This window comes from Zootoca vivipara, chromosome 3 (assembly GCF_965207765.1).
Source record: "Zootoca vivipara chromosome 3, rZooViv2.hap1.1, whole genome shotgun sequence".
NCBI lineage: Eukaryota > Metazoa > Chordata > Lepidosauria > Squamata > Lacertidae > Zootoca > Zootoca vivipara.
Window position 1 is genome coordinate 36411613 of NC_142586.1, and position 15547 is coordinate 36427159.

At 47.3% G+C, this 15547-nt stretch overlaps 1 protein-coding gene across 14 annotated transcripts in view; it reads right to left on the bottom strand.

The window, feature by feature from the left end:
• The window catches only part of COL12A1 (collagen type XII alpha 1 chain), a 113658-nt gene that overhangs the window by 96792 nt on the left and 1319 nt on the right, over positions 1-15547 (bottom strand). For 6 of the 14 annotated variants that reach the window (XM_035109599.3, XM_035109590.3, XM_035109592.3 and 3 more), the window contains exon 2: positions 6979-7086. In XM_035109599.3, the coding sequence (XP_034965490.2) occupies positions 6979-7051 (73 nt within the window). In that variant the 5' untranslated portion in view covers positions 7052-7086. Of the gene's footprint in view, positions 1-6978; positions 7087-11167; positions 11455-12268; positions 12956-15547 lie in introns of those variants that run through there. The other 8 variants (XM_035109591.3, XM_088665899.1, XM_088665901.1 and 5 more) reach the window with 5 other exon arrangements.

The window sequence follows — 15547 nt, forward strand, 5'->3', positions numbered from 1 at the left end:
GTTCATGCTGAGTCATGCAGGATTTTACTGATTCACTGTCAGTGCATGGTAGGCATTCTATAAATAACTATTTAAACACGTCTAACAAAGGCAGATGAAATTCAGCTGTGCTTTCCTTTAATACCTCAGATTGTTTGGCAAGCATTGTGAATGAGCCATATCTTGTGGTTTTCTTGGAAGATGTCCATTCTTACTTAATTTGGCCTTTTTAAATAAATAAATAAAAACCCAATTTACTGAAAAGTGGGCCTCTGAGCAATTAATGACAAAATGTTAACTACTTCCAGGAAGATAATTCACTCGTCACCTAAGACACTGCAGTTCCATTGACCACAGAAGCACTTCATCGGTGTGCATTGCAAGTGATTCACAACTTTAAAAATGCATAATAAAATTTGATAAAATCATATGTGTGGGAGCTTGAGGTCTTGAATAAACATCGAGTGTCTTTTAATGTATGGCCATTTCCAATGAAAATGGGGTAATATGGCTTTGCGCTGTTGCTGTAGGAGATATAGTAGTACTAGAATACATGTTATTTTTCCTATTGTCCATACACAGGCAGTGAGATTAGAAGATTAATCTGCATGTACAATTGACTCTTCATTCTGTTTAAGCCAGTCACACTTCTGCAGTCAAAACTTAAAGCATACATTTATATACTGTACCAAAGTCATGCAATAGATGTTAATAGGAGGATGCACAACAATTTAAAGAATACCATTATAAAATATTGTTTCCATAGCAATGGCTCAGGACAAATTTAATGCAAAGGCAGAGACAACTGACCTGAGCATGCTCTTTTTTAAAATAATCAGTACATGGGGAAAAAAATAGCACCACCAACCTTGAAGGTAAATTGACCTGAAGCAGCAGAGGTCTTAGGCTGTAACTGCTTAGGGACAGCAGCAGCCCACCTTGATGATATCCAAATGACCGGATTCCAGATAAACTGAAAAAACTAACTGTGGGGAAAAGTCTTTAACATTTCAAAAGACTGTAATTTGCTTCGTGAAAACTCAAATGTGGCACTTGGCATATATATATAGCGTGAACATCACTTTTAACTCTCATATGAGGTCATCTGTTTGTTTGTAGCAAATTCAACGGCGCAATTATTATTTACTTCCATAGGAGTCCATTAACAAACTTGATCATACACGAGTTTATTCCAAAGAAATCCAAAGTTCAATAACCAAGCTCAATAGGGCTTACTTGCAAGTTAAGTGTGATGGGATTGCAATCTGTACTTCTGCTAGATTTGGACAAAGGGCACACATAAAAAATATTTTAAAAACTTCTTTTCAATGAATCTATACCCTATTGGTTTCTTACAAAAAGGCAGGCTTGCAGCCTCTGAATAGGATCCAAAGAACCATGCAACTATTTCTGTGCAACTAAAAGATCTTCTATTTCTCAAACAGCATTCCCCTATGCATCATACCAAGCCACTTTTGAAACAGAGTGGTGTTTCTAAAGCAGTTTCTGATGTGGCATAGGTAGTACTACACATGCACAAGCCCTTCATCATGCATAAAGTGATTTGTTGGATCCAACCCTGTCTTTTAACTTCACTACTATGGATGATTGAGGAAATCAGATTTCAAATTAGTGAAAGTAAGTAATATACTAATAAAATATAGTATTCTATGAGCCAATTTAATTACTTTTTTATTACATTGTGAAGAGTCTTCTGAGTCCTTCTTGACTGTGTGATTATTTCTAGTCAAATAGCTGTACCAGTGTATAAAATGCCCTAAAAAAAGGAGCCCACAATGCAATCCTGCATGTGTCTACTCAGAAAAAATTCCCACAGAGCTCAAGGAAGCTTATTCCCAGGTTCAGTTATTCTATACCACTGAAAGTAGTGTGGTAAAGCCAAGAACAGGGGTATGATTTATATTGTTTTCCACATGTTTCTCTCATTAAAATAAACATAAACAATAGGTAGTCATTATACTGATCAAGTTCACACAACTGTTAGCACTGTAAACATACGCTGACTAGTTAAGATGAGGCACACAAACCCTTCATGAGGTTGTCTATTTCTCATATTGGTTTGGGTATCAAATGTAGTAAAAATTAATCAAAAGACAGCATTTTTACAGGTGACACTATTTGGCTACTCCCTGTGAATATCTAACGAGATAGGAAAGCAATATTTAAAAGAAGGCTAGACTCAAGCTACCAAGCCATGACAGAAATGTATAGTAGACTATGCCCATGTTGTGTATGTGTGTTTTTATATTTAATATTTAAGTAATGATAAGGAAGAGGTACTTTGCTATATAGCTGCTATGTAGTTGTATACTGGCTTATTTCTTAACATGCCCCCAGTAGCACAATGGGTCCTTGCCTCTCAGTATTAATCAGGAAGTTGGTGGTTCGAGACCACCTAGGAACACCTATAGGCAGAATTCCTGCACTGTAGGGGGTGGGACTAGTTGACCACTGGGGGTCCCTTCCAACACTGCAATTCTATGATTCCCTCAGCAAGTGAGTTGCTGCTACTTGCCAGGAGGAAGAGGGAAAGGCATCAAGAAAGGTAACGTACTACCTTGGTTCAGCCAGCGCATCTGCTCTTCCCCAACCTCACCATCATCTTGCCCCTACCCCCCCCCCAGTTAGGCAGCAGCAACTCACCTGCTGGGAAGTCAGGTAAGTGCCTCCGCCTTCGGGTTCTATACTCCACATTATCATAGCTCTAAATCAAAGAGGAAACTATACATGGAGAGCACAGCTTTAGACATCCTCCCCTAAAGCATAGACAGCTGAGGAGGTGGTTGGGTCACGACAGCAGGGGAACGGCCAGCAGTCAGAGACCCACTCATGGAGGCTTATCTTAAATTTATCAACACTCTGAAAGTCTGTTCAGTGCCTGGGCTGTGCCAAGTCATATTTCAGGTGAAAACTCACATGGTGGAATATTCCCCCCATTCCAATTTACAGAAACCAAACCCTGTCAGAGGCACCCCACTGATAATCATCAGATTTGAGGGGGATAACGGCACCTACTGTCACCCCACTGTTCCAAATTAGGAAGAAGAGAGCTCAGAAAAAGCTGCTTCTTATGCTTCCCCTCCCACCTGTGTGTGGCTTTCAGAGGGAGAGAGTGGTGTTACTAGCTGATGTTCTAATCATAGCTGTCAACCCACCCTTTTTTGCGGGAAACTCCCTTATACCAAGCCACAGCTGGCAACTTTCCCTTTTTTTCTGGAAATTCCCTTATTCCAGCGCCGTTCCCCACTGTTATCCTGGATTGTTAGATACCGGTATACCGTAGACTGTCCCCGGGACAGGTGAGGCTGCTGATCCCTTATTTTCAAATCCGAAAGTTGACAGCTATGGTTCTAATGCTAGATTATTTTCCCAATCTGCAGGTCCTAGTGTGCACCAAAAGGCACAGAACTGCATAGAAGGGTATTGTCGTGCTCACCTGAATAACCCAGGGGTTGGTTTTGCATTGGGGGTAGAAAGAACTGTAATTCTAGAACAGGGGCTGAGGGTGCTAAAAAACATTTCAAAATTAATTACTGCCTTGTAATTAAACCAGTCTGGATTTAGCTGGGAGGGTTTACACCTTTTTAACAAATTACAGTACTTTGGGCTTCTAGGAGATACATCTAAAACAGCAAGCTTCTTTCAGTTTTATACCCATTTAACAGACGTGGTCCCTCCCCACCAAGAATTACAGTTTCTAGGGTTCCTTTGGGGGAAAGAACTGCTTTGAAACCAGTCTGTAGCAAGGCAAAAAACCCAATGTCTGTGTTGTTTATGAGAGATCAATATTTTGGTTTTGTTGCAACCTATAATAAAAACAGGAGCCAGCTAGAAGTTGAAAAGCAGTAATCATTTCAGATCTGCATGCAAAAAAAAACAAAAAACCAAACCGCCTCCACTGGACTAGTCTCAATGACTTCTATGGTCAGTGATTTGGGAATTGTGGCCTTAGGTTAGAACCAACCATAAGTACAAGTCAGACATTTGAGGTCATGTATGAATTGGAATGTTGGTTTGGATTTCAACACATTCAGTTAAACCACATCTTATCCTTCAACACAGATTTCCAAAGGCTCCCAAGCAACTTGAACGAGATAGATAAATGTTACCCTCATACATACTTGATGCATTTCCCATCAGAGCAGCACACACTATTCCCAAGTTGCACGCATTCAGTTTGTACTCTTGCATGCCGTGACAGCATCATGCTGCTATGTCCACAAGTAGTCCTTTACTTGGTGTCTTCAGCTGTAGCCAGGATAATGTTATGGAGCTGAAGTCTCCAGCAGGACCTCCCGCAACAGATCCAATGGGGAAGTGGCACAGCACAGCCACTGCCTTCTTCCATGCAATATTAAGAAAGAATGGAGCATGCAAAAGGTCTGAAATCTGCTCCAGTGTATCAAAGGCTTGTCTTGAAACAGATCCAGAATGAGAGGCCACATGTGCCCCTCACGAAGATTTGTAAACATGTTGCCTAAATAAAGTTTAGCCTAAGTCTCTTCTTAACCTAATGATTTTTTTCTTTAAACACTATTTATGGGCACTGCCCGGATAAATATGCTGCACATAGATTGCTAGAGGCTGCATCTTGGAAATTTCATTCATGTCATTTATTGAGCACCATCAATGAACATGGTGCTTTATAGCATAAGCACACAGAAGAAAAGGATAGCCCCAGGCCCCATGCAGGGGGTGGAATCTAATAGTGGGGAGAAAACAGAAGCAGCAGAGTTTTGGATAGTGGTGATGGCACTGAGATGTGAGAAGGCAAGGCTAGAGAGAAGGGTGCAGTCGTCAACAAGAGAGGTGACCAAAGTTTAAGCAGACTTGAAGCTTCCAAAACTGGATGCAGCAAATTACAACCTATACAGAATAAGATCCTGCAAAAGTCCCATCAGCACAAATCCACAGTGCTGGCAATATTAGCTACTACCTCCCTCTGGATGCAGCAGCAATAGTACATAGGTTTTTTTTCCCCCTCAGCTATGCCAATTAAGAACAGATATGCAAAAATTCTCATATACAGTATGTGTAAGAATCAAGGGGGTCCATTCGTTACCAGATTACATTTCTACTCTTGTATGGAAATTTACGAGCATTCAGTGCTGCTGAGTACAATGCTAATTGTGTGGTTAACAAATCTCAAGGAAGAGTTTTGAGTGGAAGAATGTGATGGATGAGTGCATGGATAAAGTAAGGAGAGGTTTTCTTTGACCTGTTTCTATTTCGCCAGCCAGCAATGGTTTGCTGTGCACATGTTTCATCTGAATATCCCCTCCTTCACAGCAGCAAAGCATGGGGAGAGGGCTTTCCTTCCTCTCCTCTCCTTTGGGCCCAAGGTGGGGAACCTGTTACCCTCCAGCTGTTGTTGGATTACAACTCCCATCATCTTTGACCATTGGCCATGTAGCTTGGGCTGTTGGCAGTTGGGAATCCAGCAAAATCTGAAGGGCTCAAAGTTCCCTAGCTTTAGGTAGATTGTGGACTGTTCACCACTGGTGTTGCCACTGAAGAGTAATAATAATAATAATAATAAGATACGTTGAAAGGAGAGAAGGGAAAACTCTTCACCTATTTAAAGTATGTTATGTGTGATGTTATGTGTGATGGGAGCACAGGGATGAGGAACCTATTGCACTGCAGAAGTTGCTGGACTTCCACCATATGGAGAGCCAGAGGTTAGCCCCCACCCGCACCCCCAGGACAGTGGATATGCCAGGAGTCATTCAGCGCTGCCTGAGATGAGAAAGGGAAATCCCAGGTTAAAGATTTTCTTCCTCCCTTGTGAGCACACATTCTAAACCAGGACTGACAACTCTGCGGCTCTGGCATGAAGATTCCAAGTTACTAATCTGGCAACACTTACTGTGAGGACCACAACCAGCCCTGTCCTTAGCCTCAAGGAGCCACTTGCCTCAGGTGGCAGTGTGAGAGAGACATCAGAACGACATGCACACACCCTCCCTCATGTGCCCAAGGCCCTCCTGGGCCACCAGAATGAGTGTGACCATTTGCATGCTTTCTGAGTTCCTGGTGCCAGCAGCTGCCTGGCCAGGCACTTTGGCACGACCGCATGAGACTTGGGATCACTGGGGAACAATAGCCCAGAGTTTCCCAAACTTGGGTCTCCAGCTGTTTTTAGATTACAATTCCCATCATCTCTAACCACTGGTCCTGCTGGTTAGGGATAACGGGAGTTGGGTCACCAGCTGTTGCTGGACTACAAGTTTGGAAAAACCTGCAATAGCTTTATCCCAGGCAGCAAAACAGCTTTGAGGTGCCTTGCTGAAGGCCAGTCTCCTCTGTGTGAGAAAGAATGGCAGAAATGTCATGTTAATTCCAGGGATATGGTTATTGCTCCCTACACAGGAGCAAGTGCGGTGCCCCACACATTCGACTCATTCCCACTTTCCTCACCTCCATCTACCCCCACCACCATTCAGACAAAGATGCACAGGTAGCCAGATTCTGTTGGAGTCCTTTATTTTATAAAGGGTTTGTTTTTTAAGAAGAGAAGTAGGGGGGGGGGAACTGCATGTTTCTATTATGTATTCACAGTACAAAGCAAAGCAATTAAGCATCAGGAGGGTGTGTGCGAACGCTCCAGGGTTTCTCTGGCTTATTAAGGAGAAGGTTCAAGTTTGTACAGGTGTCCTCCTTTCTCCTGGGAGGGAGGGAAAGAGGAAAGGAGGCCACGGGAGGGCAGAGGCCACGGGAGGGCACTGGTTGCAAGGAGACATCCAGTGTGGACAGCACACTGGGAAGACAACATTGAAGAGGAAGGAGAGTGGAGCTACTCAGCTGGAGTTGCTCTCTGGAAGTAAACAAATCACAGAAAGGAAGGAAAGGGACGGAGGGAAGGAGAGAGAGGAAAGGGGGTATTGGTGAAGCACTCACACTTAGAGAGAAATTGTTTCCTTCTTTAATTCTGCACCATCACTTTTTTTCCAGGGAATAAAGGAAGGAATGACTTACCTTCAGCCTCTGTCACACAGAGGAGAAGAGCTGCACACAGGGCAGCAACTGCTGCAGGGAGCCTCGTCTTCATTGCTGTCGGTTTGGATCACAACCACATGAATGAATCTATTGGAAGAAAAAGAAGGAAGAGAATCAGCACACATTTCTTTTAGTAGTTTAAATGGATGAAGAGAAGAAATCACATAGCACCAGAAGGGCAGCTGCTGAGCACTGAGCAGCTACTATATACCTCTGTTCCCTCTTAGCTCTTTTTTTTAACCCAGTGTTATACATAAGATATGGGTCACATCTCTTTAATGATCAGCTGGGGTTTCCCCCCTGCTTCATGCACACTGCCACCATACATACTATGTTCCCTTTAAATATCCATAATGCCTTGCCAGCTAGAGTCAAACTAGAAGCTATATTAGCTATGTATCCATGCCCATAAGTGCAGGGAATTTTCACTAGAACTGGGGACAGGGGAAACAATCCAAGATGGCTATGTATGCCTTTGAATACCAGCCTTGGGAATCATTATTGAGCAGAGTGCTGTTGCCCTTGCATCCTCCATCTGGGCTTCCTATAGACATCTGGTTGGCCACTGTGAAAACAAGACATTGGACTAGAAGGGCCTTTGGCATGATGTAGCAGGACTCTGGAGGGAGTAGGTAGCCCCTCTATCCCCAAGCTTCAGTTCTCAACTAGATTGGGATGCCATATCTTCAATTTGCATTGGCAGTGTGGTAGGGAAAATTCCTGCCCTTCCAATTTGCGTCTTCATCCCATCTGATCTACTACTGGCCGTGCCATCATCCATGTCAATTTCACGCAGTCTTTTGTAAAAAGAAGTATTTGAAATGACCAGGAAGTGGCAGAAGGGAGAAGGTCTGCTAAAAGTTACATGAATTGGTTTCCAGCTATGCAATGGTGGATTTCGGGGAGCACGACCGGTTTGGTCGCACTGGATGCTGCAGGGGACCCCAGAACGATTATTTAGAATGGAGCATGAGAAGAGAAGGGGCGCAGAATTTTGGCGTCACACAGGGCGCTGCTGAAATTTGAGCCCCCGAAGTGTACCACTGAGCTACATGATGAATGATTAATAGATAAACTCCTGGACAGATCAGAGGCCAGCAACGTATGGCTCACAGGCCAGATTTCATGCAGGTGGGGAGAGCCAGGAAGGAGAGGAGGAGGAGGAGGAAAATATGGAGTGAAGCTGAAACAGACTGAGTGAGGAAATGAAGTCTTCTTAAAGTAGTACGTTCAAGCTTTTTGGCAAGAGCAACCAGCCCCTCCCTGGCAGCCTTGTAGGTGGTAGGAAGATGGAGAGACAGAGAGAGAAAGAAGTATCAGAAAGAAGGAGAAAGTATGAGACAAAAAATGAGAGAAAGGTAGGCCCCACCCAGTTTTGGCTCTGGCCATGCCCACTTCTGGTTTTTCCCACCACAATCCCAAGCCTCCAGAGAAATGCAGCCCTTGGCAGGAAGAGGTTCTGTAGCCCTCAGTGTTGAGAAAGACAGGCATCCTTTAGGGAGCGGTATAGGAGGGCTGGAGCATATCCTTAGGAGGCAAGGGGGTCTGAAAGCAGGATTTGGTGCTTGTTTGTTTTCCCTTTCCCTTTTCCCTTCCACTTCCCTTCTCTTTCAAAAGCTTTGCCCACCAGAATGGTTGGAGGGTAATTCATTCTTATGGAGGCAGAAGTGTGTGGGCAAAAATGTCTAGCTTATAACATGCAATGCCTGTTAAAAGAGAGTGACCAAAGAGGCTATGAAATGGAAGACACGTCCTCCCAAGCATACACAACTTCTTTTTTAAAGAAGTGCTTTTTGCAACTGACACCAATATCCCAGAAAAACTGGCATGCAACTTCCTGACATGGTCATCTATAGATTTTCTTAAAAACAGACACAAGGGCATTTAAAGCAGCATTTTTTGCCCTTCACACATTTTTCACGCATTTTTTGCCCTTCACACATGCACACCAACAGCAGGGGAGATAAGCAAAAGCACTTCAACTGGCATGCATGAAATCAGTCTTGGAAGTGGTGGGCAATTCCATCCGCATCCTCCTTCCTACCCCTGACCCAGAGCAAATGCAGAGGCCAGACGCGAGTTCCAGCAACTGCTAATCCAGAAGTTTCTTCTCTCTCCAAGCCTTCCCCATCATGGGCTCCAATTCAGCTGGGAATTTTATTTGGCTCCTTTTTTGTAACTGTTGAAGCACTTAAGGATGACTTTAGAAGTCTAGGGTAATTTGGAAACTGCAATAAAAACACTCTGCCTGCAAATATGCAGCTCCTTGAGCCTCTCCTCCCCCCCCCCCCCCGCCGCCTGCCTGCAATAAGGTCTGAAACAAATTATACAAAAGGGGATGTAACATACCAATGAAACCCAACACCTATGTCTAGTACCCCCTCTGACGTAGCAGCTTGATCGATTGGGGGGGGGTATTGTTCACACAGATGCAGAGAAAGGAAAAGAACTCTAAAAACACAGGATGGAGGTGAGCAACAGAAGATGTATTTGGTCTAGAAATATGCAGTTGGCTGCAAATCTACAAACCACTTAACTCTACTTATTCCTTTGAACAGTTCTGAAAGAACTCATTAACTAGCCCTACTTATTGTTAACAGAGCATTCTGTGCGTATTCCAAGCAAGCAAGAGAAATGTGCGGAATTCAGCAAAGGGTGTGGAATTCAGAAGCTTTACAAATCTCAGATTTCACTTTTAACCAAAAAAAAAAAGTGGTTGGCGGGGTGTTGTTTTGGCGAAAACACAGACACAAAACTGGGTCCCGTGGTCTGATAAAATCTCCTAAACTGAGGAGAAGGGAGAGAAAGCCTTAATAGCATGTCTAGTAGCCAAGGTACACAACATTGCATCTATGCAAATATTACATTTGTGTAATTTATGCCGGTTGCGTAACTCAGAATTTCGCACTGAGGCAGAACATACTGTATACTAAGAAGGGTTTTAGGGGGTATGGGGGAGTTAAGTGATGCTATTCCATGCCAATACTTGATTTATCAATCTATTGTAGGCTGGGTGGCACCTGCAACACATTTACCACATTATAAATGTTTAAAAGCAGCAGTAAAATATATATTTTAGCATCAAGGAAATTTTTGTAGTTCCTCTCTGGAAAAAAGCTATATGGGTGGTTTTAAGAAATCTACTTACTTAAGACTTGGGAGGTCGGGGGATCCAGCACAGACTCTAAATCCACAGTGATCAATGCTGCAGTCCAGTGCACACTTACTTGGGAATAAGTCCCATCCATAGGCTCAGGTTGGCAGTGTGCCTAATTCTGCATTTAACTGTAGCCTTACTACTGGGCCTTGAGCCAAAGTTCATTGTCATGATGGGCAAATCTAGTTAAGTTTAATGGTTTTGCAGACTTTTCAGAGCATCCTTGTCTTCACTCTGAAGCAATACAAGGGAGCCAATTAAAGGGTTGGGGGGGGGGGTTGAGTCGTATAAACTCCTGAAACTTTCACACACAAGTCTAGACTAAAAGGCTCTTACATAGCCCAAAATGAGAAGTGGAGACGTTTGTAGCCCATATAAACGAAGCATCCGAGATCTGGTGTATTTAAAAAAAAAGAGGAAAAACCCAACAGCAACTTCTAGCTTCAGCATTTCGTTTACCGAGTCCCACGAGAAGGAAAGGCGTGAGTAATTAAGCAATAGACTTGAATCACTTATAGCGCTGCCAAGTCCAAACCACAAAGCAAACCAGTTGGCGTAAATCATTAGGCGATTAACAGCTCAGGAGGAAGAAATACCAGTAGTTTCTGGGCTATGGAAAGAGATGTTTTCTTTTCTTTTCTTAAACACACACAGCCAGAAGGTACAGTACATTTAATCGCTATGAGAAACTGACAAGACTCGACAGTACCTTCCCAGTTCCTTCCCGAGACCTGACACTCAACAGAAGCTCACACGCAGAAGAAGATGCTTTTAATTCTTTTGCTTTCCACTTGCTTCTAACTTTTTGTTGCTTTTACTGTATGGTTTAATGGTTTCATATTGTTGCAAACCGCTGTGATATAGTTTTTACGATACAGCGGTATATAAATATACAGTACCCCCAACCCCAATATACACACACGCGGTGATAATGCAACCGAGAACCTCTCGCTTCTGTAGCAGCCAGCCAACGTGAGCGATCTTGTTCGGTTCTCTCTTCTCGCTGCCTACCTGCATACATGCACGCGCACGCTCTCCTCTCCAGCGCTCCACTCGCGAGCGCGTCTGCTCCCCAGCCGGTGCGCTTCGAGAAGGCATTTAAAGCAGGGTGCTAGAAGGAGGACGCGGAGAAGCGCGGCTTCTGTCCGGGGTGTTTTGTCTGAGCTTCCAGCGCCACCTGCCGGGCAGAAGCAGCAACGCAGCCACTCGCCCCCCAAAGAACCCGAGCTGAGCCAAAGCGTTATAAAGGATATGTATTCCGAGCGCCCCCAACCCGCCCCGGCCGCTCCTTCCAGACTGGAGTTCCCACCACCAACACCCTTCGAAAACGTTTCTCTTTTTAATTTGGCCAAAACGCTTATCCGATCGCTTAGCAACAGTTTCGCTGACTTTTCTGCTTTCCACTGCACAATTTATGAGCTGCCTTTCTTGAGTTGGCAGGAGCCAAGAAACTCCGCCGCTCTGAATTTATTTCAGTTTATTTGCAGTCACCCAGACCTTGAGGAAAAAGAAGAAGAAAAAGCGTCTTTCAGACGCGTCGATCCCCGGCCAGAGAATCATTTCGCACACAATGAAAACGAAACGCAATCTTGCACAGCTCTAGAACACACACAAAAACTATTGAGTCCAAACCTGCTGAAACGAGCAAACGTGAGCAATTGCCCCCACAACAAAACTACCGACTGGAAAGGAGAAACTTACATATAAGGAGCTGTTGCACAGCCAGAGAAGGCGCGGGATGAGGGCGAGAGAGAGAAGCAGCGAAATAGCTTCCGACGCCAAGCCAGTGTAAAGCAGTTGCGACCAGGGATTTCCCTTGCCCACGTCGAGAGGGATTCCTTGCCCACCCCCGCAACCCCCACTCAGCTTGATAAAAATGGGGCGCAGGAACTAAAGATCCCCAGGGGCAAACGATGCGCACTTTTCTTTTTAAACGCCACGATTCTAAGCAATCGCCAACGGAGAGAAACAGGCAGCAAACCAGCAATTATTTGTGTGTGCAGAGCTGCAGAAGCAAGAGCTGATGATAAGCCGTCGGGTGCCACGCTCGTCTTTGATTTCCTCCACCTTCCCTCCCTCCTGAATCATCTGCCCTTTATGGGGAAAGCTGACCAGAGACCCTCGACGACCTCCTGCCATCAAATCCGATTCCACCGAGGACATCGCCCCGCGCGCGCGCCCCATAAAATCCACGGTTCCGCCGCAGGGAGCCCGCGCGCTCCGGCTCGCGCACACGCCCGCCCGCCCGTACCGCCAGCCCCGGCGCAAGGGCTCGGCCGGCACGAGGCGAGAAAGGACTCCCTCTCCGCCGCGTGCGCACAGACCAGGGCTGGCGGGGAGGGCGGCGGCGGCGACGGAGCCGGCTTCAGGAAGGAGGCAGCGGCAGCAGCGGAGGAAAAAGGTCCTGGGCACCTTGAGGCAGGGCGCGACCAACGGCAGGAGCGGTGGCGGCGTCGAGAGGAGCGGCGGCGGCGGCTGCTGCTGCTGCTACTACTTCTGCTGCTGAGGCTGTGGCTGGGCTGCGAGGGGTCGCTCCGTCCGGGAAGCCTCGCCTTCTCCGAGTGGGAAGAACCTCTCGCCAAGCGCGCTCCTTAAGAGAGGGCTGCTCCTAACTCCGCGCTCGCCTCTCGTAAGCGGTTACGAAACGGCGGCGGGAAAAGGTGGACGGCTGCCACGGGATGAGCTAGGCGCTCCTCTCCTCTCCCCTCTCCTCACTAGTAGGGGAAGAGCGAGCAGCGCCCGCTCGCCTGCTTGGAAAGGGGCGCATACCTCGCCGCATTCCTGAGGCATGAGGAGTCCCGCGCGAGCGCAGCAACAGCCCCCTCCGCGGAAGGGCTCGCGGGGGAGGGGGGCAAGGAGGGGGGAGGCGCGGGGGGAGGGGGCGGTGAGGGGGCAGCGGCCGCCCAGCCAAGAACACACGTAGCTGCTGCTCTCCGGGCTCCTCCGCGCCCAAGCCAAGCAGCAGCAGCGCGGCAGTGGCTTCTGGCTGAGCCAAGGACAGAGAAGCAGTCAGCCGCTGGGGACCTCCGGCGCTTAGTTCGCACCCGGGAGGCAGGCAGCGGGGGGGGGGGGGATGTCCCCGAATCGCTGAGAGGAAAGATGTGGTTTTCCTTGAAAGGAGTTTGAAGTGGATATACTCGCGGGAAACTGAATGGCCCTGAATTTCTTCCGTGGGAGCACACCTTTTTTTTGCGAGGAGCTTATTTCGCGTGGGGAGCTCACGCATTCGGGAGTCAAGTGGTGTGAGACACGCGCCTTTCTAGAAAGTTCAATGTCTCCTTGGGCATTCAGAAGTTCTGCAAACTCGCGGGTGCGAAATTGAGTGAAAAGCAGTCATCTGTACTTGGTGAGCGGGCCGTGCCAAGCGCACAGGATTGCATTCCCTGGTGTTGGGGAGAGGGTGGGGGAACCCTCGAGTGTGAAACTTGGTGGGAACCCGGAGAATGCTGTTCTCCTGCGGGGAAATTAAACGTTGAGTGACGCCCTGAGAAGAGACCAAAATGCACGGGGTTTTCTCATCTCCTGTTTTGACGCCGCCTTCTTTCACGTGTTGTACACCCATTTCTAACCAATGCATACTAATCCTTCTTCTGCAAGGTCGCCCCTCACTCACTCACCTTTGAAGTCATCAAAGGTAAAAAAATAAACAAACACAACTCAGGAAGCGGCTGCCCAGTGCGTTTCTTTGGCTGAAACTGGCGCGCTTCACAACCCAGCTCAAGCTGAAGTACGTGGATTCCTGTCGACTTGCAAGTCCCACTGGGGAGGGAGCGGGGCTTCCACCCGGCTTAAATCTTCATTTAGTTTAGTTTGAGGCGGAAGGAGTGGCAGGAATGCAACGTCCAAGTTTGACCAACCATCATTTCCTCAGACCCTGGAATGTGGCGCCTCGTCCCCCTCGCCTTTCCTCTGAAGGAGAGCGCGCCTCTGCTCGCCAGCACGTGGGCCGGCCGGGCAGCCCGGGATTTGGGGCGGGAAAGGCGGGACAGAGTCTGACTAAAGGAGCTGCGCGAAGCCCGACATTCGTGGAAATTTTGGGGGAAAGCCTTCCAAGAGGGCTTCTAGTCATCAGCTCAGCAAAGCCCACTGGGCAACCAAGTCAGATGGGCGGGGTACAAATAATAAAATCACCACCACTACTACTGGTACTACTTGACAGCCCAGTCTGCGATTTTTACAGCTCATTGGGGGAGGGGGTCTTTCCTTCCACAACAAAGCATTAGAAAAACCAAAAAAAGTCTCGTCCTTAAAAAAAAACTGCCTCACACCGAATCGGTCCGTCTGGTTCAGTATTGCTTGCACTAACTGGCAGCGGCTCTCTGTGGGTTCCGACAAGGGGCATTTCCCAGGCCGACCTGGAAATGCTGGGGATTGAATCTGGGGCCTGCAGAACAGATGCTCTGCCGGCTGCCGCTGAGAAATGACCCTTCCGCGTTGTGAAGCCTCCAGAGGGGCGCCATTGAGCCTGTGCGCGCCCGCGAGAGAGAGCTGCCAAAACTGGGTCTTTGACCCGGGTGAAATAAAGCCTATTTTGGCCCCTGCCCAAAGTATCCCTAGACATTTACAATGATGTGCCACTAAAAGGAAAGATTGCAAAGAAGCTATGCTTCAGCGCCGGGAAGGGAAGAAAGGTTGCCGCTGTGTCCCCCTGCCGGAATAATGGAGCTCACCCTGCGAGGGGAAAGTGGTGAGAAAGGAAGAGCCGGAATCGAGCGGGGCTTTGAGAACTCCATGGCTTTCGGCCGCTTGTGCCCTAGGATTTATCCCCGTAGAGGCAATCGGAAAAGTGGACAGTATCCACCACCACCTACTTCCACCAACAGGACGCCTAGGCAGGACCCAGCGCCCTGCGGTTAGGCTGCTCCACTGGAAGAAACTTGAACGCAGCCGCTCTTCCCTGTCGAGGTAGAAAAGCCACGATTAGGACCGCACGGGAAAGAGGGAGAGGCAGCAGTTGCCTCGTCGGCCCGTGTAAAAACCAAAGTGAACAGCTATGCTTCTTGAGAACATTGCAGAACAGTCATCTGCAAGCTGGTCTACGGGCCCCTGCCTTCTCTGAAGCCAAGGCCTAGCTCTCTCCTGGCTTTTTTCAGACTGCGAGCTGAGGGCTCAGCCTGACTGAGACCGGACATTCGCGCCTGCTCCCTGCTCATAGAAAACGAGGGCGTAAGGGAGCGGGGAATACTAGAAAATTTATCCCTGCCCTCTAGCCTTCTGTGCGCAGGGATCCATCCATTGACTTGATGATGGACAAGCATTCCATCAGTTATGCCTCCACCGCCTCAGCCCTGGAAAGATGGGAAATGCACGCGTTTATCTTCCTCACACTCCTTAGGCTAAAAACAGAGAAGCGCGAGAGCCCAGCGAAGAGTGTCGCTACTCACAGCGGCA